The sequence below is a fragment of the Acipenser ruthenus genome, chromosome 22, assembly GCF_902713425.1.
Source record: "Acipenser ruthenus chromosome 22, fAciRut3.2 maternal haplotype, whole genome shotgun sequence".
Classification (NCBI taxonomy): Eukaryota; Metazoa; Chordata; class Actinopteri; order Acipenseriformes; family Acipenseridae; genus Acipenser; species Acipenser ruthenus.
The window spans coordinates 17,264,260-17,290,637 of NC_081210.1; the positions used below are offsets into that span (position 1 = coordinate 17,264,260).

A 26,378-nucleotide genomic window follows, 5' to 3' on the forward strand; every position below is an offset into this window, starting at 1 on the left:
TAAAATATGTATACAACAACAAAAAAGTTGAGCCATTTTAATGTCCAGCCTAGGCCGTACCTAATGTATCACACGTGGCAAAGCAAAATACAATTCCAAGTAAATTATAAAGTTTGGTGTATCTATATCTATGTCTACATCTATCTGTAGATATAGATATACATACCTATGGCTGGACATAAAGTGGCTCCACTTTTTTGTTGAATACATATTTTAAGTGCGCTCACTTTGCTGTGAAATCTTGTTGGTTGTTAAAGTAACTAGTTGTTAGTGAATCGGTTCCTGCAGTAGTGTTCACAATGACATCGTAATGCACTGTGGTATCACACTCAGTGAGGGTAGGTCTGGGTGCTCCCAAAAGCCATTTTCTAAAGGGAATGTTTTATCATAGAAAGATGCAGCTAAACCCTGCAACAATGTGAAATTAACTACGGGTCTGCTGCTGAAAGGCTGTGCATTGTCACATTGCAGGATGGGATCATCCTGAATAAATAGATTTTAAAAAAATTAAATCCACTTGATCGTAAATAAAAAAGTGGTTGCTTTTTTTCTGTTCAATTATCTTTTATAGTAGATATGCAGCTTGGTTATCTCTGGTTTTCTGAGAGTTTGAAATGGTTAAATGATTGAAAAAAGCTTATAAAAAAAAAAATTAACTGAATTGGACTTGTTGTTTTTGTGGCAATGCTGTAATCTCAAGGCATTGCTGACCACAATGTTTTGCTCTTAAAAATTGCATCCCTTACATGCATCTGCAAAGTCTTGATTTAGACCGTGGCATACAAGGCTCATATTTTTTACACTGAAGGCATTATGTGATTGTCATTTTAAGCCCCAATTTAATAAATTGAATTTGACCAGTTACTACTTTTACAAATGCAGAGGTGCATAGTAAGGTAGCAACAACAAAGCTATGTTATAGCAAGGAGGGAGGGGAGAGGACAGACAAAAATCTCCATAATTTCAAATTATTGCTAAATGAAATTGATTTAAGGTAGGTTAGTAGTTCAGTTTAAGTTGACATTCTCTCTTCCATCATGTATATTTGCATTGTATGTTTCATGTGTTCTCAATCTGTAATGTTACTGATCGTGTAATCTCTCTTTCCAGCTGTGAGTAGCAGAGTGCCTGCCATGCTGAACACTACTCCATCGCCCTCACCCCAGCCCCAGGCACAGACCCCAAGTAACGGCGTCTCCCCTCCTTCGATGCTGCCACTTTATCCCTCAGTGGATATAGACGCACATGTAAGTGCACTTGGATTGTTTGCGGATTTAAGCTCATTTAGCCAGTAGCACTGATGGATAAATGAATTATAGTTCCTTATCAAGTACAAAATATAACCATTACGTAAGTTTGACAAGTTTCTCCGCCACACACGGAAGCAAAAACCTCAGGCTAAGCCACAAGCCCAGCACCAGCCCTAGGAGCTTTTCAGGGAGCCACCTGGAGTATTGGTGTCAGTGCACCACGGACATGTGGGTGCTTACTACTGTTCAGACTAGCTATTCTGTGCAATTGACTCTCTTTCGGGGGGGTGACCACAACATTAGTCACGGACCTGCGAGATGCTGCAGTATTGTCTCAGGAGGTGACAGCTCTGCTACAAAAACTGGCTATTGCATGGTACACCCTCTCCATTTGAAGGAAGGGTTCTACTCCAGGTACTTCCTAGTGTCCAAGCGGGATGGGGCCTCAGACCAATCCTCGACCTCAGACAGGTAAACCTGTATCTTGGTCGAAGGAGGTTAAAAATGTTGACTATGCAACAGCTGTTTCAGTCAGTCAGGCCAGGCGACTGGTTCGCCACAGAGGACCTCAAAGACGTGTATTTGCACATCCCCATAAAACCAGGGCACAGGTGGTACCTGTGGTTCGCTTATCAAGGAACGGTGTACAAGTTCTGTGTCCTGCCATTTGGCCTCTCTCTAGCTCCCCGTGTCTTTTCAAAGTGCATGAAGCTATCCTGGCCCCATTGAGACTCAAAGGCATTGGTGTTCTCAGTTACCTGGACGACTGGCTAATTTGTGCCCAGTCTCCAGCAGAGGCTCACACGGAGCTCGTCACCGGCCACCTTCCATCGGTTGGGCTTGTCTGTGAATTGTGCAAAGAGCCAACTCACACTTTCGCAGACAGCCTCCTATCTAGGAGTGTGCTTGGACTCCAGGTCCATGCTGTCCACTCTGTCGGATGACAGAGTGCGGTGAATAGCTGCCTGTTTGGCGCTTTTTCAAACTCAACAGAGCGCTCACGGTAGTGACGTTCCAGAGGCTTCTGGGCTTGATAGCAGCAGCTTCCCAGACCATTCCATTTGGTCTCCAAGCCTGGATCAACAGCAGGGTTTTTCAGCACGCGTTGAACCATGGCCGCTTAGTGACAGTGTCTTGCCACTGTCTATAGGCGCTCTCTTGGTGGACACAGCCTGCCCATCTATGCCTAGGCGTAGAGCTGGGCAGCGTCACTAGAAGGGAGGTCATCACCATGGATGCATCCAGCCTTGGCTGGGGTGCTGTGTAGAATGGCAGGGGGGCACGGGGTATGGAACCCCCCTGCCAGGGGTCTCCACATAGATTTTTTTGGAGCTGCAGGCAGTTTTATCTGGCCTTGCAGAAGGGAGACATGTGCTTGTCCATGGACAACACTACCGTGGTGGCTTATATAAACCACCAGGGTGGCCTCAGGTCTCCCAGTCTCCATTGCGTAGCCTGCATGATTTATGGTGTGGGTGCTCAAGAACCTCCTCTCACTGCGGGTAGTACACCTGCCCGGGGTGATTTAAAGTGGGCGGCAGACCTCCTCTCAAGGGGAGTTCCCAGTGTCTCAGAGTGGCGGTTTCACCCCGAGGTGGTGAGCCTCATTTGGGAGAGGTTTAGGAGAGCAGAGCTAGATCCCTTTGCCTCCCAGGAATCGACCCACTGTCCCCTTTGGTTCTCCATAACAGAAGGCGGGGACCCGCTGGCGATTAAATGCCTTGGCACACCAGTGGCCGAGGCAACTGTTATATGCCTACCCACCGCTCGTCCTGCTGTATCTGGAGAAAATCAGGCAGGACTGGGCCAGGGTGCTCTTAGTAGCCACTTATTGGCCCAGGGAAACTGGTTTTCAGCCCTTACGCAGCTCCTGAGCGGCCAGCCGTAGAGACCTCTCGGCTTAGCCTTGTAGCATTCCAGTCGTTCTTTAATGTTCCCCTTGCTACGGCTTTGGTACACTCACCCATGTGGTAATGGTTACAGTTCATACTTGATAGGGAACATTACGTTATTATCATAACCCTGGTTCCCTGAAATAGAAATGCAACCATTAACCTTCAACGATTGCAGCAGGCTTGAAGGAAAAATGGTGCTGAGATCTGTGCGTGCAGTCCTTGAATGCCCTCAGGGACGGGCATGACTGCATCACAATCTCTGACGAGCAGCTTTGATAAGCAGTGTGGAGTAGTGGTTAGGGCTCTGGACTCTTGACCGGAGGGTCGTGGGTTCAGTCCCCGGTCGGGGACACTGCTGTTGTACCCTTGAGCAAGGTACTTTACCTAGATTGCTCCAGTAAAAACCCAACTGTATAAATGGGTAATTGTATGTAAAAATAATGTGATATCTTGTAACAATTGTAAGTCGCCCTGGATAAGGGTGTCTGCTAAGAAATAAATAATAATAATAATAATAAACACCCATACGGTAATGGTTACATTTGTATTTCAGGGAACCAGGATTACAGGATTATGATGATAAACTAATGTTTTGTCTGCTATAATCTTTCAAATTGATTAGTGTGATCCTGTACAAACTCAACATTCTCAGAATTGATACATTTTTACATTTTAACAATGTAATATTTTCATTTCTGCTCTTTAGCTAAACGTTAACATACCCTTTGACTGTTTATGTTGGCTGTTATGTACATTATCTTATTTTTCATGTCGTGCATTGCCAGAGAATAGTGTGGTTTGCATTGAGCATATAACTTATTTCAAGTTGGTTTATTTTTCTTAACTTGTTCATTATTTTAAGTTACTTGTAATAAAATAAAAGGGGAAAATAGTTGTGTATGAGCCCATGCAGTTATGCAGAGTTGTGTATTCACTATAATAGGGTCTGGCAATTTGCTGTATCAGAATAATGAAGAAATGCCCAAATCGAATTGAATATCTTTATACAGTAGTTCTTTCAAGACAACTTCACATTCATCAACATTTAAACTGTATGTTTAAAATAAAATTATAAACTAAAAATAAGGGGGTTCATTATAAGAAGAGTTTGTTATAGTGAAGTTAAACTGTGTGTGTGTGTTATATAATAAAATGAATTGGGGTCCATTTTTTTTTTTAAACATTAGATGTCAACGACCAGGTATTAATGGGGAGAACTTACAAATGCTGTCATCTGTCTTAGCATGAAACATTGGTCGTTTTTTAATACTTTGGCTCGTTTCAGACGGAAAGCAACCATGACACGGCACTAACACTGGCGTGTGCAGGAGGACATGAGGAGCTGGTATCCGTGTTAATAGCCCGCGGTGCCAACATTGAACACCGGGACAAAAAGGGTACGTTGAAGACTTATTGAAACTATCCTATTAGACATTTTATGTATTGTGGCAGACATAAATAAGGTGTGTGTTTTTTGCATTAGATGTGTTGATTTTCCATGGAGGCATTGACTTTGATGCCTAATACTGCACCTGGAGTATATGCTTTGCATTCAAATCCATCCACGGAGATGTTGAAAAAAATTTGTTTGCTTTTCCGGCTTGCAGTATTCTGTGTGGTGTGTGTCTGTAACCAGGCCTCTTCTCTCTTCACAGGTTTTACGCCTCTCATTCTGGCAGCCACTGCAGGGCACGTGGGGGTGGTGGAAATCCTGTTGGACAAAGGGGGCGATATCGAGGCGCAGTCAGAGCGAACCAAAGACACTCCTCTATCGCTGGCGTGCTCTGGGGGGAGGCAAGAGGTACGGTGCAAAGCACACCTGCTTATCACAGCCTGGGAACAAATAACTTTCTTGAAAAACTTAGTAACAAGTGCTGACACCACTTTAGTTTTATTTATTATTGATAAAGTTTGTCTAAATGCAAGTTGTTTCTAATAAAAAATAAATAAAGGTAATTCACGGAAAGCACAATACTATTTTAAAGTATAGTTGAATTAAAGGGTCTGCAATATAGTCATGTTTTCTAGATTATGGAGACTACACACTTGGACATACCAGCTTACCTCTGTCAAGTTCAAGTATATATTTTGTAGAATAACAGTATAAATGTAAAAGTCTCCGTAATCTCTTAAATCAGAGTGATTTAACTGTTTTGCCCTATTTTCATATATTCTTTAGGTGGTTGAGTTGCTGCTGTTGCGTGGTGCAAACAAAGAGCATCGCAATGTTTCCGACTACACGCCATTGAGCCTGGCTGCATCGGGGGGTTATGTCAACATCATCAAGATCCTTCTCAATGCTGGGGCTGAGATTAATTCAAGGTAACTCGTTAGTTTAACGTACAAATTATACACACCCCAAGAGCCAGCTGTACAAGGAGATGAGCTTTGCGTTGCTGTGTTCGTTGAATATTATCAGAATGTTTGTTTAACACCGTGTTTTATTGTTGTGTGTTTTTTTTTTTTGTTTTCTTTTTAGAACTGGGAGCAAGCTAGGGATCTCTCCGCTGATGCTGGCTGCTATGAATGGACACGTGCCAGCAGTAAAGCTCCTGCTGGATATGGGCTCTGATATCAACGCCCAGATTGAGACCAATCGAAACACTGCCCTCACTCTTGCATGTTTCCAAGGCAGAGCCGAGGTAGTCAGCTTGCTGCTGGATAGGAAGGCAAACGTGGAACACAGAGCAAAGGTGAGCAGCAGCTCTGTGGAAATACATTACAGTTCTCTTCAGTGCAGCACTACAACTTCCTACATCAAGTAGTCTAGATGCCCGGGGGCTATATTTTAATGCTGTGTGCAAGTCTAAATGCCATGATACACTATGCGATTTCCATGCGATGCAATCGCAACCCATGGATTGCATAATTATCGCATCACTATTGCACCGTGCAATCGGGCTCGATAGGAATGCATTCATTCGCAAGCTATCAAGTGGGGCTCTATTTTTTTGCAATGCGGATGCGATTGGCGTGGACAAGTATCCAATCAGTGAGCAAGGTGAAGTCACGTGACAATGTCTAGCAGCTGACGGTGTCAGGAGGTGGTGGTGTACATCCACAGAAATCTGCGGTAGCTGTCCACATCCTCCAACTGGAGCTCCACCATCAGGTTGTTGTATGGTCCAGACAGTTCTGTTGTGGCGTGACCTGATGATTTCTCCTTTTTGCCACAATGTACATCATGGCTGAAGCAGCAAACATAACTGCCAATGATAAGTGTAAAATATGAAATGGGTGTATGCATGCATGCCCCGTGTTATCGCCCCTCGCTATACTGTGGATTTGTATATATCGCATCCCTGGAGTTGGCTCCCCATTTTTACTGTCTAACTGTGTATGCCTTCGCTGCAATATACATAGGCACTTAGAATTACTGTTCGTTTTATTTCGTACTGCACATCACAAACAACAATATACAAAACAATTAAAAACAAAGCATTAATATCGTACTGTTATAATATACACACGTATTGCACAATAACACAAAGCAAATTAAATATCTACTTGCTGAAGCGGTTTTTATGTTAGTCAACGAGGTATTCACGTGTGGCAGCAATGCACTAGCAAAAGTCACAAGGCAGTGACGTCAGCTCCCTAGCAACAACCCTCCTATGTTGGGAATGGATTCTTTCAATGCAGTGGGTTTGTGCATTTGAGAAAGGAGAGGAAGACTCATGAAGTTAATTGGAGACAAGTTGATGAGAAGCAATTACCCTCCGCTGTACGAATTAAAATGGTGTGCTGCTTTTTATACAAAAAAAGAGAAAAAGCAGGTTGCGTAGAGGATTTATACTGGACCCTGACACACCCGATAAAGCGAGGGAGTGGTTGTACAGTATTTGTTAGCCTATTTGTTTTTCTATGGGCCTCTCGCTATATTGTCAGTCTATGTTTTACATCAGTAGCTCATTGGGCACATACATAATGTTAGTTACATTTTAAATAGTGAGCAGATAGGTTTGTTGATTGTTTAGTAGTATTGTTCTTTGGGATAACAAAATACTGAGCTCAAGTCATGTGACTTTTTTTTGTAAAGCTTAAAAAAAAAGCTGTATTTAAAAATGATTAATTCTGTCCCTAACTCCTCCTGAACTGATTTGTGCTTTGATTAATGGGATTATTTTTAATGTACTTGCAGGTGCTAATCTCTTACTGAAAATACCCCTGACTTTACAATTGCCAGTATAGGGTCCTTCCTGTGCATTTAAATTATAGAACATAAAAAAGGGTGATATATGCTATAGGGTAAAAAATTAATAAAATGACTCCGGTATTTTTTTCATTTGTCTTTTTGAGGTAAGCATACAGAATGTAATCTGTTGGTTCTTATTTGACGAATTACGCATGAAAACTGGTTGATGTTAAATAAATATTATTTCCCCCCACTTCAGACTGGCCTTACCCCCCTGATGGAGGCTGCATCTGGAGGGTATGCTGAGGTTGGGAGGGTCCTGCTTGACAAAGGAGCTGATGTCAACGCACCCCCAGTGCCTTCATCCAGGGACACGGCTTTAACAATCGCAGCAGACAAGGGCCATTACAAGTTCTGTGAGCTGCTTATCAACAGGTGACTCCCTCATTCTGAATTGAGAAACCACAATCACCTGAAGAAACGCTTAAATACAGGACTGCCACTTTCAGCAGCAGTTTACAATATGTATAAAGAGGAGACTTTTATAGGGGAGTCCACAGTTAAACTTTGAAAGGACGGTGACTGGTCTGCTCACACTTTGATGGGCTGTAGATACAGGGTCCATTTTAGTTATTTGGATTACATTATGGTGCTTCTGAATAGAAAACTATTCCTTGAAATTAATCAGTTTAATTGAAATTGAAGTCTAAAGAAATTGTGCCCAGTCTAGAGAATTTTGGTCCAAAGAAAATATGTATCATGTTGAGGGTGTTTTTTTTAATCCTTATGAAGGTCTGGAAAAAATGGGCAGGGTGCAGAAAGGGAGTGGACTTTTTAAAGATCTAGCGTTGTATTTAAATGTTTAACACCTAAATCAACATTGTAACATTGCTGCACGACCGGAATGCTACAAGGCTAAGCCGAGGCTGCCTTGTGCGTTACCATTCGGAACCCCAGTAACAAGGAACTAGGGCTAAAGTATTGAGGCAGAAACTTTCCTCTATGCCTGTGTTGTAAGGGTCGACCTGAGAAGCCACCCTCAACACTCTAGTTCCAAAACCAGGGTTTTGAGGATCCACAACATGTCTGTAGAACCTAGTAAAGGTATGGGGAGTAGCTCATATTGCAGCATTGCAAATGTCTTTGACAGATGCACCCTGGAATAAAGCCCACGAAGTTGCCGTGCCCCTGGTGGAATGGGCAGTGAGCTTTTCTGGAGGAGGCAAGTTGGCCAGCTCATGGGCAGTCCTGACTGCGTCTGTTATCCGTTTCGACAGTCTCTGCTTAGACAGGGCTTGACCATGGGACATGGCCCCATAGCAGACAAAAAATTGTTCGTACTGTCTCGAAATTTTCGTCCTGTCAGCATAATACGCTAGGGCTCGCACTGGACAGAGCATATGGAGCTGCCGTGCTCTGTCAGACTGGAAAGGTGGTGGATGGAAAGCCTGGCTGACATGAAATGCCGAGATAGTGTTTGGCAAAAAAGCATGATTGGTACGGAGCGTAACCTTTGTCCTAGCTTCTGCAAAAATTAAGCTGGCTTTCACATAATAATTCCTGCATCTCTCAACCGCTTTGTGGAGGTGATTGCATGCAAGAAAGCAAGACTGATTAAAAGTTTCAGCTCAGCTGAATGCAAGGGATCAAATGGAGGCGTCATGGGTGCATCAAGCACCACATTAAACCTCCAGCGAAGAACAATGTCTTTCATAGGCGGCCGACGCCACCAAGCTCCTTCAAAAATCCCCATACCTGGGGAGACAGTCAAGCTGTAATTTATTATTATTATTATTATTATTATTATTATTATTATTATTATTGTTATTGTTATTGTTATTGTTATTATTATTATTATTATTATTATTATTATTATTATTATTAATTGGCCATTTAACAGATGCTTTTATCCAAAGCGACTTAGACTAGAGGGTGAACTATGCATCAACAATTGCTGCTGCAGAGTCACTAAAATAGTAGTTTCCAGGATTGTAAAATTAATTGAGCTAAACTTTTAAACAAGATGATCATACAGTTCACCCTCGCTATAGCAAACCTGTTGGGGTCCAAGCCTTTTTTGTTTGTTAGAGAGGGGTTTGTTATAGCGAAATGACAATCAAAATGAACGATAAACTGTTTGGAGTAAGTTACTGAGATGAGATTGTGAATAAAAGTAGAATTACATGTACCTGTTCGTGACATGTATCCAGTATTCTGCCTCTACTTTATCCTATTTGTTGAATTAAAACACAGAACAAAAAAAGCAAAAATCCCAAATTGAAACTGAACTTTTATTCAAAATCAGTCCAGTTTTTATGAGAAGTTTCAAAGTGCATCAAATCCTAAAGTTTCAGTTTTGTTTCAATTCAACAAGCAAAAGCTTTCATTCCAAATCGATCCGACATGAAGATCTGATGAACTTTCAAGTCTCAGTTCTTGTGCTGGTCTTTACTTGGCGTGGGATGTTGACAGTGTGGGCCTAGATCATCAATTTTTGTATATTTATTGGTTATTTATTTTATTTTATTTTTTTTATTGTTTAGTTTGGATCCAGGGCCAGGTTCATCGTTATGAAGGACGTTGCAGCGAGGGTGCACTGTACTTTTTAATCTTGTGTATATACAGAATTATTTTTGTTGGTCTTTGTCACTAAAAGGTTGTCTGAAAACACCATTTACATAAACCAAGAACTTACTAAACAGTTAAAATTTCTATTTTACAGAGGAGCTCATATTGATGTCCGTAACAAGAAGGGCAACACCCCCCTCTGGCTGGCAGCGAACGGTGGCCACTTCGACGTGGTGCAGCTCCTGGTGCAAGCTGGTGCTGATGTGGATGCTGCAGACAACAGGAAGATCACCCCGCTCATGGCAGCTTTCCGAAAGGTGTGCACAGGAGCCACAAACAAACCACTGTTAAATAGACCTGCCGCGGCACAGAAGCACTTCTGAATGTCCAGAGAAACCAAGTTGTAATACTGAAGTAGTGTGTTCTTATGTACAGCCTCCAATTCTAAAGTTGAAATCCAAGTATTATCTGGTAGCTTATGAAAAGCTTGTCCTGTAGAAAATAAGATTATATGAATTATCCCAATGTATGCAACTTTTGTACCCAGTTTGTGTGAAATGTAATAATTCAATTGTGTGTTTACAGGGCCATGTGAAAGTAGTACAGTATCTAGTGAAAGAGGTTAATCAGTTCCCATCTGACATTGAATGCATGAGATACATCGCTACCATTGCTGATAAGGTATGTGTTTGTTTTTATTGTTCATGTTCTAAATTAAAGTTTCTTATGGTTTATACTTCATCCTTATGGATTTCAGGAAATGCTAACCGCAGTCTAAGTATTTTCTTTAATCTGTATTCCATTTTCCATATGGAGTCTGTTGCTTTTGTGTGTTCATGATTGAAGCGAAGTTTAGTTTTAAATGACCTTTTCAGGAGTTATTGAAGAAATGCCACCAGTGTATGGAAACCATAGTTAAAGCCAAAGACCAGCAAGCAGCAGAAGCAAACAAGAACGCAAGCATCCTGCTGAAAGAACTGGACTTGGAGAAGGTGAGGGAAGAGCTTCTACCTAAACATGTTCCTTTGAGTATACCACTGAGTATGCAGCTCCACAATGTGCTGAAATTCCAGTTCAAACTTGATAAAGCCATCTGCTCATCTCTAATGTGTCACATGGAGGTTGAGTTCTGAAGTTTGTTTATCCCATGCACTGGAGTCAGTGCTTGTATTTGGGGTTTAGTTTTGTGTTTCTCAATGTTGGTATAATGAAACTAATCCAAGCTTCTCTGACTGTAGGAATAATTAAGGTGCTGTTTTAATATACTGTGAAAAGATCATACTGTATATATTATAGGGTGGATAGTGGAGTGAAAGCTGCATGTCTTTACAATTGTGTAATGATTCCAACATATGGGTGTTGTTTTGATCCCACCCTTTTTCTACAATAGTCCCGAGAAGAAAGCAAGAAGCAGGCTCTAGCAGCCAAGAGAGAGAAACGCAAGGAGAAGAGAAAGAAGAAGAAAGAGGAGCAAAAAAGAAAACAGGAGGAGGAAGAAGCTAAGACTAAAGAGGTTTCAGAAATGCAAGATCCAGAAAAAGATTCCTCTGAGGGTATAATTTAATTTAATTAACACTTCTATTAGGCCATTTTATATCCGCCTGAAGCTATTTATCAAAAATAGTAACCTAATTTGGCTACACTATGATAAAATGTGTATTTGATTATAGTGCAACTGTAGATAGAGGTGGAAAAAGTGCATGTGGGAGGCGGGGGGAAGGGTAACATTGAGAAGGCTGCAATATAGTGTTATCCCTTTAGAGGTGTATACGTGTTAAACCAAAAAGTAAAATTAAGCAATGGTAAAGGCACTGAATATATAGGGTACAAAATGAGATTTCAAACTTCTTGTAATAGTTTTAACTTTAACTAGGCCAAGAAAGAATAACTCCCCTCTAAACCAATGTAGTCTAAGAAACAATTCCATTCAACCCAGCAGACCAGTAAACATGTCCCGTCCTTGAGTATGCTCATATATAATATTTGTCCTTTGACTTTCCAAGACCAAAACGATTTAATTAGTTATATTATGGCTGTCACTTTGCGTAGTTACATAGTGCTGAAAGACTTCTGTAAGTTGACTTTTTTTTTTTTTTTAACTCCTTCCCTTTTCTGTTTGCAGAACCTGAAGTTCCCATTGAGCCTCCAAGTGCAACCACGACCACCACAATTGGCATTTCTGCCACCTCCCCCACCTTTACCAATGCATTTGGGAAGAAGCGAGCCAATGTGGTGACCACGCCAAGTACTAACCGGAAAAACAAGAAAAATAAAATTATAGACACTTCCCAAAATATTCAGATTATATTACAAGATCCTCAAATGTCTTTAGCACAACAGAAGGCGGACAAAAATAAAATACATGGGGAGCCGAGAGGTGGTGGGGCTGGGGGGAACAGTGATTCTGATAACCTCGACAGCACTGACTGCAACAGTGAGAGCAGCAGCGGCAGCAAGAGCCAGGAGCTAAACTACCTTCCAGACCTACCCTCGTCTGGGGAAAAGAGGCAGGCCGCAATGTTGCATTCGTCTCTGAGAGATGAGAAGTTTGCTTCCTCTGTTCCCAAAAATCAGCCAAAGTAAGTGGGACCCCATTGGATCTCTTTGCATTTTAATGCAGTAACACAATACAAATTAATTTTTATATTGCACCCTTCACACCATGGCACCCCAGAACGCTGTACAAAGTTAAACAAAATAGCTCAATATATAGTGCACTCCAGTTACAACCAATTGTATAAAAGCACATTCAAAAAAGTATGTTTTCAATTTAGACTTAAAAGAATCCAATGTTTCAACCTGTCTATTGGTAACCAGAATAGAGTTCCAGAACCGAGGCGCACAACAGCAAAAAGCTCTGGCTCCAGCTGATTTAAGACCACTTTTTGAAACAACTAATAGTTCTGCATTTTTTTATCTCAAGGAACGAGTAGGAATATACAGTTAGTAGTTCTTCGGTAGCTCGCTAGTAACCAATGCAAGGATATGAGCACTGGAGTAATGTGTTGAGAATGACGAGTATGAGAAAGCAGTCTGGCAGCTGCCTTCTGAACAGGCTGAAGCATTCTAAGCTTGGTGGCAGGTATACCAACAAACCAAAAAATTGCAATAATCAAGACAAAGTTATACATGCATGTAATTGGCAGGCTGTAACATTTTGTTAGTAAGTGAAGAATTGGGTATTGCTAGTCCTGTGTAATTTGTCATAAAATATAGGTAGTCCTCTGGATTGGAGATCTCTTGTGGTTTCTGTGTACAATTGGAAGAACCAGTCTGGTTATAAGGCTGGGACAATGATGCCTTTTTTACCATTAGCATAGTTTCCCAAAACAGCCAATGCATTGATGTTACCACAACAAACAGAAGCATTTACAACTACTGATTTATATACTGAATAGCTACTGCATTATTGAAAACTATTCCATCAATTAAATGACATCATATTATACATAACTCGTGGACTTGATCTGTGCCAAATGGTGGTAAAAGCATGAAATAATCCATTGAAAAATTAAACAAGTGAATCCAAGTAATGGAAACAGCAACAACATAACAAAAAACAGTCCTGTATCTTATTGTCCATTTCTTATACTTTGTTTTTGTTAACAAACATGATAGCATCCACATTCTTTGCTTTATAAGAGAAACGTAGCTTGTTTTCAGTCTGCCCAGCATTGCTGAAAAGCTGCTCGCTAGTGAATAATGTTGCTGGGATGCTTAAGATGCTTCTGGCCAAGGAGACTACTTTTGGAAAGCGATCTTTGTTGTTTTTCCACCATTTATTTGTGTAGTGGTATAAAGTGAATCCAAATACTTACATTTTTTGATTGTTGTATTAATGTGCATGTCAAAAATCAAGCAGGCAACAAAAAACAAATTAAAGTAATTATGTACATGATTGACCATCAGTGGTGATCAAAGGATAGGATACATCGATGCATCACCCTAGTCTTATCTGGTTGCCTGTCTCACATTTATTTCTCTCAAATTCACATCAACACACCTTTTATAAGGGTAATCACTTACTAAATCCATTCAGATGTTGAAGCAATTGCAGTTAACAAGACCCCCCCATCTAATTCATCATGGTCCCTCAGATACTGTAATGGCTAGCAAGACTTGCCAGCGTTGAACATCCTGAGGAGAAGGGATTTAGGCTAGTACTGATTTATATAAAGCACTGGGAATCTGTTTTGAAGGGGCTATGAGAAGGTTATTTCCCTGCTTAATCTGTGTCATTGCCGTATTTTGAATCTTGTGGTGTGATTTAAAAATGCTTTTTTGCTGTCTTTTGTGTTCGTATCCACATGTTTGTTTTTTGTAATGAGTCTTAATTTCATTTTCAGAATACAAGACTGCATCAGTGACATGAATACAAATTCATTATCTGCCACATTTAAAACTGTATCACTGCCAGTATCTTCTCCAAATGGAAAAATGAACTTGACTAGTCCAAAAAGAGGCCAGAAAAGAGAGGATGGTTGGAAAGAGGTTGTAAGAAGGTAAATGTTTTATTTATTTTTTTACTCCTTCAGAGTATTGTTGGTGCTGTTTAATTTACTGTTACTAAGCCAATGTATGCTTTATTCTACATATCAATTTTAAACTGTAAATAAAATAATTGCAACTTGTCTAATTGAAAGCCACTGTGTAATAAAGGCCCAATAAAGAAGTCTCAGCTAATTTAGAAATATTAATCACACAACTCTAAATGCAATTTGATTCAATCACGGCTGTAAATATTTATTTTAAATAGATTAAAAGCTTTGGGTAAATGGTAGTTTTAACATTTTTAAAATAATTATTTATTTAATAAAATGAATTTTATTTGCAGTAGTCCTCGGAGGTCTACATCATTTTACTAATACAATGATATTGACTGTAAACCCTTACCTGCATTGTGGTGATTATAATATGCTGAGCAGGTGTTATCTTGATAACGTTGGGTGTTAATTAAAATGTTTTCTTGTAGGGATGGGCCAGTATAAAATCTGCACAGTATGATAAATGGTAACCTTAATATCACGGCATACAGTACATCATGCAAGTTATAAAATAAAGGCTTATTAAAAATTGAGATTTACTACTGTAAATTAATTACGGTAATTCACGAAAATCACACTTGCTTTCACGGTGTACTATAAGCTTTGGCTGTTTTATATATTACTACAACAAAATGCTGAAAAAAGCATAGCTATTTATGTTTTTTAAAACTTTAAAAAAACACCCTAAAGTTGTACAATATGTTATACTGCCACAGTGTGTATTATTCTATTAACCCGTTGCAGTCAATTTATTCAGCGCGTCTCGGACGCGTCAGGTCCAATTTATTTTCACACACAGTTTATTTTAGATGCGCTGTTTTAAGTTTTTCTCAGTAAAACAAGTTTAAAAGGCACTGCATATCAACAGGACACTCAGTACTGCATCTCCAGCCCTGCCCCACCCCTTGTTCGCTGTATTTTTCACATACCTCTTCATAGTCGTGTATACCGATAAATCATCTATAACATCTCAAAAAGCTCTGCAAATGTCTGCAAAAATTGCAAAATTGTAATGTTGGTCCTGGTCCGACATAGGACCGCAAAGGGTTAAGATCTATATTGGTCATAACGTGTTGTAATTCATTGGTCAATTTTTTTATATCGTAGCTTCACAGCATGTTTGTCTCATGACAGAAATGTGCATTATGATTGGGTTGCATTGGGTTGCATTACGTTGTTGCCAGCTTGTCGACTGCAGGCTTGTCTCTCGTGTGACCACCGCAAACTGCAAGGCAACACGCAGAACACAAGGTGTTCCTCTTGTTGCCGTCGACCAAAAGTCGCCCGTGTGACCAGGCCTTAGTACTGCAAGTATCATCGCTGGGTTTAGAAGTATGTTTGCAGCAGAAGAATGCAAAGTGGAGATGATGGGGATTGACAGTATGTAGAAGTGGATGGCTAGGTGAGAAAGCAGATTGTACTGACTTGTTTTGTACAGGACATTGAATAAATAGGTGTTCATATGAAAACGATAGTTGCACTGTAGCATAACAGGAACGTCATCGATACCGTCATGTACCTAAACCGGCATACTGACTCACCCCTATTCTTGTTTTCCCCAGATCTAAGAAACTCTCGGTTCCTGCCTCGGTTGTGTCAAGAATAATGGGGCGAGGAGGCTGTAACATCACTGCCATTCAGGATGTCACTGGAGCGCACATTGACGTGGATAAGCAGAAAGATAAGAACGGAGAAAGAATGATCACGATCAGGTTTGTGCTTTTAAAGAGCTTAGGTTCCTAATGAAATCTGAGTTTTTTTTTTTTTGTGCAGCGATACAGAAATTGTTGTTTGAATCGTTTGTCAAATCGAATGTAATGTCAGTCAGAGATGCGTAGCATCACATAGCAATCCACACTTGGAAACCTTCCTTCCTTGTCAGTTAAACAATGGCAGGGTTTCCATGGAAAAAATAAAATAAGTCTCACCTTTTTCTCACACTATTTTGGTAGTACCTTTTCAGGCAATTTAGGTTTCCATGTAGTTTTCTTGTAGGGGAAAAAAATTCTCCTTCCCGATGAAAATAATCTAATTAATATTAAAATGCAGGAGGGTATATTTAAATGTTTCTGTCTGCGTTCCAGTTTGGCTTGATATCATGCAGCTTTCTTAAACTGGATTTACACTTTGTTTTTAGGTTGTGTTGGAGAACCGCAAGTGCAGCCTGTCTCATTTGGCCACCAAAAAATATAATACAAAAAGCCAGACATAGCGTTGCATTGTAAAAAAAGAATTGTAAAAAATACCAACGTTCCACGAGAAAGCATTGTGTACTATTCATGTATTTGACTGCATATAGATGTATTATGCACGTACATATATAATATATACGGTATTTACTCATTTAATTTTTTGACCAAAATAAAAGTTCAAATTTGGGGGGAGCGACTTGGATTCGGGGTTACATTGCATGTCATTCAGGCTGCTTGCATCCTATGGCCGTGCAGTTGTAGCAGCGCAAGAACGAGGTGGGGACGATGAGTGAGGAACGGCGTATGAGAGGAGCAAGCTGCTGCGCTGGGACTGTGCTAAGAAGTGACTGGAATAAAAAAAAAAGTGCTTAATTGAAACCAGGACTGTTAAAGTATAGTGCTTCAGGACTGTGTTATTGCTGGGTGCTGATTTGTCCGTCTCCACGGAGCATCCACACCAAGTTCGGTAGCAGCGCTGCGCAGCCAGCCTGTTGTGTAGACCCGTCCAGTGGATGACCAGCTCACTAATGCGGATTCAAAGACGTACCAGCCCATGCTCAGTCGACACGTCATTGGAAGGGCAAAGACTTAAGGGCTGCAGGTATAGGGCGACTTGAATTTGAGTAAGTTTTCATACAGAACTGTAGCTTCAGCAATTCTGATCCTAATGGTAGTCTATGAACGGAGTTAAAATCCAGCACTTTAGGTTAATGATATACAAGTAATTTATACATTCTCAAAATACTGGTAGTAAATAATTGGCTACCCTATTGCCCATATTTCCCACTACCTAATATTCTTATTCTTATAAAAATATTAACAATAATAATAATTAACCCTTTGCAGTCTTATGTCGGACCTGGTCCGACATTGCAATTATTCCTATCCGGTCCAATGTCGGACCCTGTCAAAAAAACACAAAAAACGGGTTTCTAGTCTTTTTCTCTCCGGAAAAAGCAGAGAAAACCATTCAATGGCCGAGTGGGAGCGACAGGAGCCGAGACAAGCCGAAAAAAAAAAAAAAAAAAAGGCGGATCTCATGAATAGTCATACTTGCCCCTGGCATCAGATAATGGCGGCCATAAGGAAACAAGCAGGCTGTTACTGCATCAGTGCTCAGAGAATATCACAGACATTTGCAGAGCTTTTTTCAGATGTTATAGTAATAAAATAATGACTTGGATCGCATTATTGAGGCGTTTGGTGATAAAACGAGTGATCAGGAGATGATTGATCGGTATGTATGACTGTTCTTACTATTATTTATTTCTTAGCATATGTGAAAGCTATAGCGAACGAAAGGGTGGGGCGGGGCTGGAGATGCCTAGTGAGTGCTTTGTTGATATGCAGGGCCTTTTATACCCGTTTGACTGTGGAAAAGAAATAAACTAACTGTTATACTAAAAATTAACTGCGCGTTTGAAAATAAATTGGACCTGATGCGCCCACACAGGAAGCTGTCTTCATGGTCTTCCTCATCCTCCTCTGCCTGTCCTTCTCCTCCTCCTCCGAAGAGGAGTAACCAGTCCATGCGATTGGCGGCTCCGAGCAAATGGAGAAGCTCTGGGAAGCAGTTTCCCACCAAGGAGCTGTCCTCGCAGAGTTGCTGCAAGAACGTTCGGCACCGCCTGCCCCGTCTGTGCCTTTGGGGTCCCAGGGGGCAGATTGGCAGCAAGATGATACTCGCTGCATCGCCGCCTCTGAGGAAGTGGGTGAACAGTAGCTGGCATTCCCATCCTGAGAAGGTGGAGTCAGACAGCATAAATAAATAAATAAAGTAATGGGTAGATTTAATATTGGCATTTTTTTAAAATGATTACACGCAACATAAAAGGTATATGCTGTGTTCTTGCTTGTAACTTTTTACTGCAAACAAATGCATAGACCCACCAGTGAACTCAACTCATTTTACATGGGGTATATTCAACGCGAATGTAGAGGCCTGAAGTACATATCCTAGCAACGCGCAGACGTTAGTGTACCGTATTAGCACTAAAAGAAGCGCACTCGAGGTTTTAATGGAAACCGGCAACAGGAGGCTTCGAACTGGGTTTTAATTTGATGCATCGATTTGTCAATATGTAATCGAAGCTCAGGAAATTTAAGGACAGAAGATCAATAATCGATGAATCGATCAATTGTTGCACCACTAATTATAATACTTTTTTTCTGATCTGCCCAACGGACAGAATAAAGAAAAAAAATCACTTACCTTCTATGTTCTAGGAAAACACAAGTTATGACAAATGTGCATAACATACAGTATGACTTTTGATTTTCCACACCACGATTACATAGCAAAATCTGTGCCACTGCCATCTGGACTATGTAAACTGTTGCGGTTTTGATTGTCGTTGGACTTCAGTACATTATTAAGTTCAATGCTCTGTTTTCATTTTTGCACCTTTCATGCATATACAGTTAAATACAAAATTAACAGCACTGTATAATAGTTTGGTACAGAGTAGTGCATCATCATAGTTGGAAGTGTACAAGGACTATACAGGTACATATTTACAGTAATATTAGAATAAGGATGCTGCACATCTGTACACTTAAAGGGTGAATGTTTTGTGCTGTATTTGCATTTTCTATAGCCTGCTATATTTATTTTAGTTAAATAACTCCTCTCGTTTGAATGAGCGTGAACAATCAATTAACGTAGAGCAGAAATCCCAAACCATGTGCCTTTTAGCAACACTCATTGTTCCTGCTGGTTTGTTTAATGCATTTTCTGTTCCCATTTTGGGGGTGGGTGGTGGCAGGACTAATAAAGTGCGGCTGATTTAATTTAGTCAGAAAAAACAGGATTGCAAAGCTGCAACATTTTTATTATTACTATTATTATTATTATTTGTTTATTTAGCAGGCACCTTTATCCAAGGCGACTTACAGAGACTAGGGTGTGTGAACTATGCATCAGCTGCAGAGTCACTTACAACTACGTCTCGCCCGAAAGACGGAGCACAAGGAGGTGAAGTGACTTGATCAGGGTCACACAATGAGTCAGTGGCTGAGGTGGGATTTGAACCGGGGACCTCCTGGTTACAAGCCCTTTTCTTTAACCACTGGACCACACAGCCTCCATTTTTGTGTTGTTGCAACATTTAAATTGTTGACTGTGGCTACCACTGTACTTCCAGCAGATCTCCGTTGTTAATAAAGTATGGCTTTGTATGGCCTTTAGTTACAGTAAAGGCTGCACTTCCTCGGGGGGGGGGCTGGGGTTGTTAAAAGTCCAGACCCCAGAGTAGAGACTCAGGCGTTTTTATGTAACAGTACTACATAGAATGGGTGCAGGGATAGTGCTATTGTCTAACCCTGCCTGCTTTTTAGGGAGTTCATATTTCAATGAAATAAGAAAACAAATCTATTACGGTTATGTCATGAACATTCGTTCAAATGTTCTTTGCCTTAAATACCACAATGGTGACCATTTCATTCAATGTAATACTGAGACTAGGGGTCCTTCTTTCCAGTAAAGCATTCAGTATCTATATTTCTATCTACTGTAAGTATACCAAGTTTGACTCAATTTTCTTTCTTTTTTTCATAGTTCACTGAAAGTTAAAGTGGATTTAGTGTTGTAGTCAGTTTATTGTCTGGACATTGTACTACTTTTGGAAGTTTACAAGAATACAATTCAGCGAAATATTTATATTGTCTTTGAAATTATATTCAGTACTGTTGTTGTTGACATTAATACAACTGTTAATTATCTTGAAAATTATCTAAAAGAAATATAGTTCTAGATCCAGTTGATTTATCGGGATATTGCCATTTTCTGTTCAGCTTGTATCCCTGCAATCCTAGCTCACAGAAGTACCACTTAAAGCAAAAAAAAAAAAGAAAAAACTTTAATGAAGCGCAGTCCTCGAATGTAAATTCTTGAAAGGAATGTAATATCTTGCAGTAACAGGAAATTCTTCAAAATCATGTGCTTTGCCTGCTTGTCATTTCCTGTTTACGCCAATCCTTGGCTCATAAAACACATGGCGATTGGAAAAAAGTTTATGAACGGTTAGGAAATTATGTTTAGGAACCTAATCTTCTGCCATCTGTAAGCAACAAGCTATTGCTGACGCTTCATCCTGCGATTCCATCAACCAAGCCATGGTATAAAGTTGAAAGCATTAACTCAAAGTTTTTAAAGAATTTACTATAAAAAGGTGTTGCTATAAAAAGATGTTCTTTCATAACCAGGAAATATTATGCAGTCCCTCAGTTTATTAGATTTGAAATCATTGACAGTATTTTGGTTCATATTACATACTGTGTTCTAATAGGGTCATTTATTTAATTTGATATTCATTTTTTACAGGGGAGGAACAGAATCAACCAGACATGCAGTGCAGCTCATCAACGCACTGATTCAGGACCCTGCCAAGGAACTAGAAGACCTGATTCCCCGCAATCATATCAGAACCCCTGGTGCCAACACCAAAATCGGGTCAACTTTCACTACATCAACCGGGGCTACCAGCACCACTGCGTCTGGAAACAAGGCCATGGTTTCATTGGTTCCATCGTCCTCAGTGTCTTTCCAGCCCTCCTCGCCATCAACATCGCTGTCTGGCAACAAGCTGAACAAGAACATTTCAACAAGCGTGCGCCCTCCTTTTCCCGTCTCTCTCCCTTTGGCCTACGCCCACCCCCAGCTTGCCTTGCTTGCTGCCCAGACCATGCACCAGATCAGACACCCCCGCTTGCCCATGGCACAGTTCGGTGGCACCTTCTCCCCATCTCCAAATACCTGGGGACCGTTCCCCGTGAGGCCCGTCAGTCCCGGTAGCAACAACAGCTCCCCGAAGCACAACGGCGGTGCCATTCGCCCTGGCTGTCACACCACCTCCCACACAGATTACACAGCCAACACAAACAACCTTCCTGTCACCGTATCACCTCCCTGTCACATCACTCAGTCTGCTGCCTGCCTGACCAACAGCCCCACTCCCTCATCAGTCAGAAAGCAGCTCTTTACCTCTGATCCCAAGACGAGTACTGTGACAAGTGTTACCTCAACTGTGACCAACGTCTGCAGCTCCCGACCTGCCAGCTCCCCAGCGCCTCTGCACTGCGGGCAGCCCACCACTCCACCCACCCCCCCTCCGCCACCCCCCATCGCACCACCCGCCCCCAAGAACGAACCGTGCTCCCCTGTGTCCGTGATGAAGGACAAGAACTCCGCCAGCACCGAGCAGACAACAGCAGGGCACATGACGCAGCCGGCTGTCCCAGGCAGCTCTTCGGAGAGCAGTAACTCTGGAGTGATCGGAGTTTTCTCTTCTACGGCTTCATCAATGCCTTCACTTCAGCCTGCTGTAGCCGGCATGCATGACAGCAGGCCACCTTTATTGATGCCCTACGCATCTCACAACGATCACGGACACATGGCTTCCTCCAGCCTATCCACAAGCCGCACAGTCACTGTCTGCGCCAGCTCCGTAACTCACACCAGCAACACTTTACCTCGTTTCGCTGCTCCAGCCCCTCACGCTTCCCCCCGAATGCAGCACGGTGGCCCCTTCTACCCCATGGTCCCCGGCTCCGCCCTGCAGCAGGAGCAGCAGTCGGTCTTCGTCCCGTCTGCACAGTCGCAGGATCCCATCAAGCAGGCTGGCATGCCTCCTTCCATGCAGCTCTCCTCCATCAGCATGATGAATGGTTCACAGGTGCACTTCAATCACGGAAACAAAGCCCTGCCTCCAAACTTCAGTCCTGCAGCGATTTTCAATCACTTCAGCAGCATCTTCGATAATAGCCAGGTGAATACCAACCCAGTCTGGGGCGCTTGCCACCTGCCTACGCGAACCCCACCTGATCAAGCCTACAACGCACCAGCCACGTACATGAGTAACATGGGACAGCTGGAAAACGTGCTTCCTCCTGATGGCTCCAAGGCTCCTGGGTACAGGTCTGCGTCCCAGCGGATTGTAACAAGTCCCATTGGTAAGATTGGCTTATTACTTTGTTAATCAAGTTTTAGATTTTAGTGACAGTATAATTTATGTAAATTGGTAAGTGACACCATGTGTGAAGTACACATGTACTGCTTTTTTCAGGACATGTTTTGAACTGTTTACATGTTCTTTCCTTTTTTCTTTATCTACATGGCTTGTGGTAACTTCTTCCATTCACACCTTTGCAAGCTGGATGTCCCATTCATGGATAATTAGCACACATACATACTGTATCTGCTCATTGCGCCCAGTCTCCACTGTCTGCTTGTATTCATATTGGTGCCCAGTTTTACTGGAATCACTATTGGCAGCGACAGTCGCATGAAGAAACAGTAATACCGTTGGCCCAAAACAGTGATGTAGATCAGCAGTTCCCAAACTGTGGTTGCAAAAGGTCCCAAGGTGGTCTGTGAACAGGGTACAGTTAATGTGTGTAAACGATTTAAACGATGCCCCTCTCAAATATGTGTCATTAGAAAACCTTTCAGAAACATCAGTCTTGCTATTTTGATTGTGTCATTTGGTTAGTATTTGTTTGTCTTTTAAAGTTAGTTTCTTTAGCCTCTCCATGTTGCAAAAGCAAAGCAGCCCTATACAGTTGGTGAGAAATTGGTGCCATCACTGCTGTGCAAGGGCAAGAAGCTTCTATTAATTTGCACAGTCATAAATTGCGTATCGGTTCTCTTTCAAGTACAAAATGTTACCATTACTGAATAGGTATTTTCCTCCTAAAGACCCGAATCCTGAATGTTGTACACCACAGCTGCTCACCGAGTCTCATGCAATCATGACTCCTCCCCCGAGGTATCAAAAGGACTGTGCTCGCATATCTCAATGCCAGTACCGACCTGGTGTTAAATACAGTGAACTGGTACTGACCGGTGCCAAACTGGTGCCGCTAAGCAGATTGAGGCAACAGCTGTGCAAACCTATACTATGTATTACTTGCTCCTTGCATTATGCCCGGGTTCAAGGCCACTCTGACTGTGGAGGAGCATGCCAAGGAGGTACCGGTTAATCGCAATTTCTGCAAATTGTGCTCCTTTCTCCAAGCGCACGCTTGAAGAGGTTATCCGACAGCTCTAAGGAATGTTCTGTGTCCCTTACTCCTGCTGAGCACTCTACCCCATCACCCTCTCTTAGAGATGGCTGTGTCCTCACCCCATGCTCTGCGCAAAGGAGAGCGGACGTTGCACCCATGAAAGTAGCCCAGGCAGGAAATCATCTTCCTCGAGCTCTGCCTCTCTTTTCCCTTCCCCCGCAGAAGAGAAAAGAGTCGCTGTCCAAGGCGATAGGCAGACTCTGTGTAGATGGAAAAGATCTGGGCAGCTGTTTCCCACCAAGGAACTGTTCTCGATGAATTACTGTGGGAATGTTTGGCGCCACCTGCCCCGCCTGCCACCTTGGGGGGGCCCCATGGGGCTTCATGGGGCTGTAAGTGCAGATTGGCAGGAAGACATAATGAGGAGGTTGGCGAACAGGAGCTGGCGTTCCCGTCATGGAGGACATGGAGTTGGACAGCACGTCCCCAGCGGTTAAGCTCTCCCTGCCAGCAGACTACTGCTAATCTAGAGGGCCACTGCAACCAGGGGAAACAAGGCAATCAATATTTGACAATGAGCCTACTGCCTCTCCCCCCCTCCCCAATATTCACCTGGAATTTCTAAATGAAATCCAGTCTTCTGCTGTTTCCTATTCGATGGACACCCTATATAGGATGCATGATGCGGAATAGCTGGGCCTAGCCCATTTTCCACTGGTTGAGGCTTCCATTGCTGCCTTAGTCCAGGTGCCTAATTTGGCGCTCCTAACAAGCAGTGCTGGGTTTTGAGGTGATCCTCAAGAGCCTATTCACCTGGGGCGTTCGCTGCACGACTAGAACTACAAAAGCATCCTAGTAGCCTACCAGTCGCATTTGCTGCAGTCCCTCTGAGAACCACAGGCCCTCACCACAACAGCTGGATGAGCTGTGCCTGGTCAACAAAAACCTGTGTCCAAACTTAATGGACATGCTGTAGGCAGAAACCTGGCTGCGCTGGTAGCCGCCTGCAGGCAGCTTTGGCTTTCCCAGGCATGTGTGCCTGACGGGGACAAAGCACTGCTGCTGGACGCTCGGTCCCGCGGTAGATGAGATGCTGCAGCGCTCTCACTGCAAGCGGGAATCCACTAAGGAGCTGATTCATTTGCTTCATAAGCGACCACCTCCGGCACGTAATTCAGCAGCAAACTGGAAAATATGTTAAAATTGATTGGTGAAGTGGGTTAATACCCGGAATTGTATGATCCTATAATATATAAATACAGTGAATGCCGAGACATCTGGATTTTAATATCTGGAAATCTGGGACTGTTATTAACCTCGGTTTTCGGTCGTATTCTTCTGAATAATCCCACATTTCCGAAACGATTTATTGAGGTCTGATCTTTAATCATAATTTGATACATAAATTCCATTTTTAAAACTAAAGCAAGACAACAAAGTCAAAAAGCTTAACTCGCTGCATACTATGATTAGCTGGCGGGTGTGTTTTGTGCTATCACAATGGCAGGGGAAAAAACAAGGGACATTCAGGGAGGGGGTGCAGTACACGGATACACATTGATTTGATTTTCACATTTTGTGTAAACCGCTTTGAATATGTTTGTCACAGCTTGCTTTTAATTTGTAATCCACAGGAACATTACATGCTATACAAAACATCATGCCACCACTTTCAGGAAATGTTCACTTTGGATATTTCAGTTCTCTGCTTAGCAGTGATATTTGCCACTTTGCTCGCACTTCTGTCGCCATTTTTTCACCTGATTGTCACCCGTAAACTTCCACTCCACTTATTTACACGTTTGCTTGCTCAGCTACAAATCTTATTGGCTGACCTACATAGCTACACAGGAATGCTGCATGCATACGCAACCAAACAATTTCCAGATACTCACAGATGTGCATTTTCAGTGCATGACATACTACATTTTTGAAAGGAAATAAAGGAATCGCTTAATCAAATGTGTTTTTATATTCAATTCCAAAATTTCACAGACTATTCTAATTAATTTCCTTGACTGACTCATCAGTACAGGTGTTCAATCCATTTGGGAGTTCCAGCTCCTTCCACATCATTTTATGAACTCAGTCATTAACTGAGCTTTAACTATCCCAAATAATGTGCATTTTTTTCTGCTTACCAGTTGCTAAATAACTCTTTTGTATTATGAATAGGGGTTCTGATTTTAGGTTTAATTCTGATGCAGCTTAATTCCTACCCTCCAAAGGGAACTGGGGTTTAAAAGTGTATTAAATGGAAGTATATTACAAATGTAAAGCTTCTGATGTTTTATTTGTTAATACTTTGATAAAATAACTAGATTTTTGCCCTATTTCCCCATCTCTGTGCATGCAGAATTCGAGCCTGTAAAAAAAGAAATACTAAAAATAAACAATCAGGGCCCCCGAGTGGTACGTCTGGTAAAGGCGTTCTGCGCGGAGTGCAGGAATGCGCCCTATAGCCTGGAGATCGCCGGTTTGAGTCTAGGCTATTCCACTGCCAACCGTGGACTGGAGTTCCCAGGCGGCAGCGCACAATTGGCCGAGCGCCGCCAGGGAGAGGGGGGTAGGGCCCAGGTTGGCCAGGGTGTCCTCTGTTCACCGTGCACCAGCGACCCCTGTAGACTGGCCAGGCGCCTGCGGGCTTGCCTGTAAGCTGCCCAGAGCTGCGTTGTCCTCCGATGTTGTAGCTCTCGGTTGGCTACATCGCAGGCCTGCAGAGGGAAAAGAAGCGGTCAGCTGACGGCACACACTTTGGAGGACAGCGTGTGTTCATCGTCGCCGCTCCCGTG

At 42.1% G+C, this 26,378-nt stretch overlaps 1 protein-coding gene across 8 annotated transcripts in view; it reads left to right on the forward strand.

The window, feature by feature from the left end:
* Positions 1 to 26,378, forward strand: part of LOC117973789 (ankyrin repeat and KH domain-containing protein 1-like) — a 79,018-nt gene that overhangs the window by 49,275 nt on the left and 3,365 nt on the right. For all 8 annotated transcript variants that reach the window (XM_058996035.1, XM_058996036.1, XM_058996033.1 and 5 more), the window contains 14 exons: positions 1,111 to 1,247; positions 4,431 to 4,542; positions 4,801 to 4,946; positions 5,325 to 5,467; positions 5,625 to 5,838; positions 7,540 to 7,715; positions 10,003 to 10,165; positions 10,434 to 10,529; positions 10,724 to 10,840; positions 11,239 to 11,401; positions 11,971 to 12,427; positions 14,195 to 14,350; positions 15,955 to 16,104; positions 20,906 to 22,533. In XM_058996035.1, the coding sequence (XP_058852018.1) occupies positions 1,111 to 1,247; positions 4,431 to 4,542; positions 4,801 to 4,946; positions 5,325 to 5,467; positions 5,625 to 5,838; positions 7,540 to 7,715; positions 10,003 to 10,165; positions 10,434 to 10,529; positions 10,724 to 10,840; positions 11,239 to 11,401; positions 11,971 to 12,427; positions 14,195 to 14,350; positions 15,955 to 16,104; positions 20,906 to 22,533 (3,858 nt within the window). The remainder of the gene's footprint in view (positions 1 to 1,110; positions 1,248 to 4,430; positions 4,543 to 4,800; positions 4,947 to 5,324; positions 5,468 to 5,624; positions 5,839 to 7,539; positions 7,716 to 10,002; positions 10,166 to 10,433; positions 10,530 to 10,723; positions 10,841 to 11,238; positions 11,402 to 11,970; positions 12,428 to 14,194; positions 14,351 to 15,954; positions 16,105 to 20,905; positions 22,534 to 26,378) is intronic.